This window comes from Penaeus vannamei, chromosome 18 (genome assembly GCF_042767895.1).
Source record: "Penaeus vannamei isolate JL-2024 chromosome 18, ASM4276789v1, whole genome shotgun sequence".
NCBI classification, from domain to species: domain Eukaryota; kingdom Metazoa; phylum Arthropoda; class Malacostraca; order Decapoda; family Penaeidae; genus Penaeus; species Penaeus vannamei.
The window spans coordinates 21,086,974-21,089,473 of record NC_091566.1 but is presented as its reverse complement, the minus strand read 5'-3'; the positions used below and the strand labels follow the sequence as shown (position 1 = coordinate 21,089,473).

Genomic DNA, 2,500 nt, shown 5'->3' with positions numbered 1-2,500 from the left:
ATATTTATGATGATTATTATTACTATTAGTTTGCAATACTCAGAGAATCAGTGATTTTGAGTCTGTACTTGTACTAGTCTAGTGAATCATAGAAGACTAGTATATGTATAAATATATATATATATATATATATATATATATATATATATATATATATATATATATATATATATATATATATATATATATATATATACATATGTATGAGTATATGTGTGTGTGTGTGTGTAGTCATTGCAATAAAGAAACACCCGTGTTCTGTTCCCTCAGGGCGTTCGGAGCTTCCAGCACCGTGAGTTTGTGGCTGCTGCGGACCCTCTGCCTCTTCTGGCTGCTGTCTTCAGCGCCCCCAGATTCTACTATGTAAGTAATTGCTGTGCTTACTGTGTATTAGTTTTATTTCGCTTTCGTAATATCCTTTTATAAATTTTGAATAATTCTATATTTCCCTACCGCCCTTGGACTACGGAGGTAATTAGTGTTTCAGTATTTCCCCTGCTTGTTTGTCATTATTAGAGATTGGCTGCTAGGTTTACGTATGTGGACATGGAGCGCGACTCAGCAGTGAATAAAGTGTAAAATTATAATTGTCAGAGGTATTATTATTACTGCTTTTACTACTACCTTTACTAATACCACTGCTATTGTTACTGCTTCTACTACCTATTGCTGCTACTAGTACTCTTACTACTGCTGCAAGCAATAAGAACCACAATAATGATAATGCTACAGATACTTACCGTCATAAAATAGAAGGGGAAAGCTACACAGCATAAGGATCATATTTATTTCATTATTTCCTCACGATAGTTTAGCATTACCGAGTCGATGATACAGTTGATGTATGCATAAAATGGCGGATATACAAAAATCACACACGGCCTCACATTCACCCACACGAACGCTCACACGTGCGCGCGCGGGCACACACATACACACATACATAACGTATAAATGCGTACATCTTAGGTATATTTAGAATTTGAATGCAAATTCCATTTACACAAGAAAGTACCTCTGCTCTGTGTAAGCATATACGAATATGCAACTTCAGTTAAAAGTAAAATGAATTTATTTTGGGTCATCTTTCTTTCACTTCATTTCCAACAAGTAACCAATCAGCTAACGAATGACAGAAGTTGCATATTTCTTCACTTGACCCAAAATAACTTCATTTTGCTTTTCTCTTTCGCAGGGGAGTGTCTGGTGGTGGCGCGTTGCGAGCCACTGCAACGGGGGAGGTGAATCCTGAAGTAACGAATAGACTTCAGCAAAGCGATCGATTTATTGCCGAGGTCGCCGCCCTACCTGAGGCAGAGAGCGCAGCCGAATCAATGGCCACACACAGGGGGGACTTATTTGCATCGGGGAGCACTCGCGGCTCAACCACCACGCTTAAAACCACCCTTCCTGAACCCATCACGATACGAGCAACAACCGTCGCGCCAGAATTAGTCATAAATAAAGGGCACACTACATCAGAAACGATCACTATATCCCAAGATACTGCAAGAGATTCGGTCATTTCACCGAAAGCAGACACCATACCAGAACCAGCCTCCACACTCAGGGCAGACGCAACACCACAGTCAGTCACCACAACTGTTAAAGACCGCGTGCACCGAACAGCACTCAACGAAGATGTCCTAAACGTGACTAAAACTCTGGACCAACAACGCTATAGTGAACTTGACATCAGCGTAGAGGAAAACACATCAGATGTAACCGAGGAACAAATCCCGGAGAGTGAAGGTGATAGTGACACAATAGTGGAAAACACCGAGAGGATGGTGATAAGCGTAGTGAAAAGAGACACTGTCGCGCTGAGCCGTCGGGGGAGGGGGAGGAAGAGGGAGAGACTCTACACGGAAATGATCTTGCACGACTCGACGGCGTCCAGGAGAGTCAGGCACCGCAGGCACAAAAACGCACAAATGGCAACCACCATCGACGACCAGAATGAGATTCCGAACGATCTGCTATTTTCACAACTGGAGAGGGAAGTTCCCGACGAAGGATACCACTGGCAGGATTTCGTCGCACCGAGCGAAGGGACGGATCACAATATCCAGACAAAAATATATATACCGCCGATCGAAGGAACTCATCCGGAAAACTCACCGAAACTTTCCGTTCCTACAGATTATGTCCCGCTTCATCTCGATAATGAGCAGCTTCTCCTGACTCCCGAGCCGTCTAGCGTACTGCCGGGGAAAGGCTCGCAGACGCAGTATCCTCTGATCAAGAGACGGAAGCCCAATTTCTACTCAAAACTGAGTGTAGCTGACAGAGAGACTTATATGAGAAAAATGAATTTCAAGGGGTACCAAGTCAAGAAAGAAACCCAGACTGAAAGAGCGTGGTCAACAATACAAAGTGACACTGACGACATACCAAATGATCTTGGTTTTACAGAAAGTGATAGTTACTTTGAAAATGACCTGAGTAACTACATAGGCTCGCCAGTGACTGTGTCAAACGTCGTGCCTCTCACGCAGAT

The 2,500-nt window shown here is 42.8% G+C and overlaps 1 protein-coding gene across 1 annotated transcript in view; it reads left to right on the top strand.

The window, feature by feature from the left end:
* The window catches only part of LOC113818067 (uncharacterized), a 32,978-nt gene that overhangs the window by 12,004 nt on the left and 18,474 nt on the right, over nt 1-2,500 (top strand). The window contains exons 2-3 of the mRNA XM_070132978.1: nt 271-363; nt 1,196-2,500. The exon at nt 1,196-2,500 is cut by the window's right edge and continues 1,713 nt beyond it. Coding sequence (XP_069989079.1) covers nt 271-363; nt 1,196-2,500 — 1,398 coding nt within the window. The remainder of the gene's footprint in view (nt 1-270; nt 364-1,195) is intronic.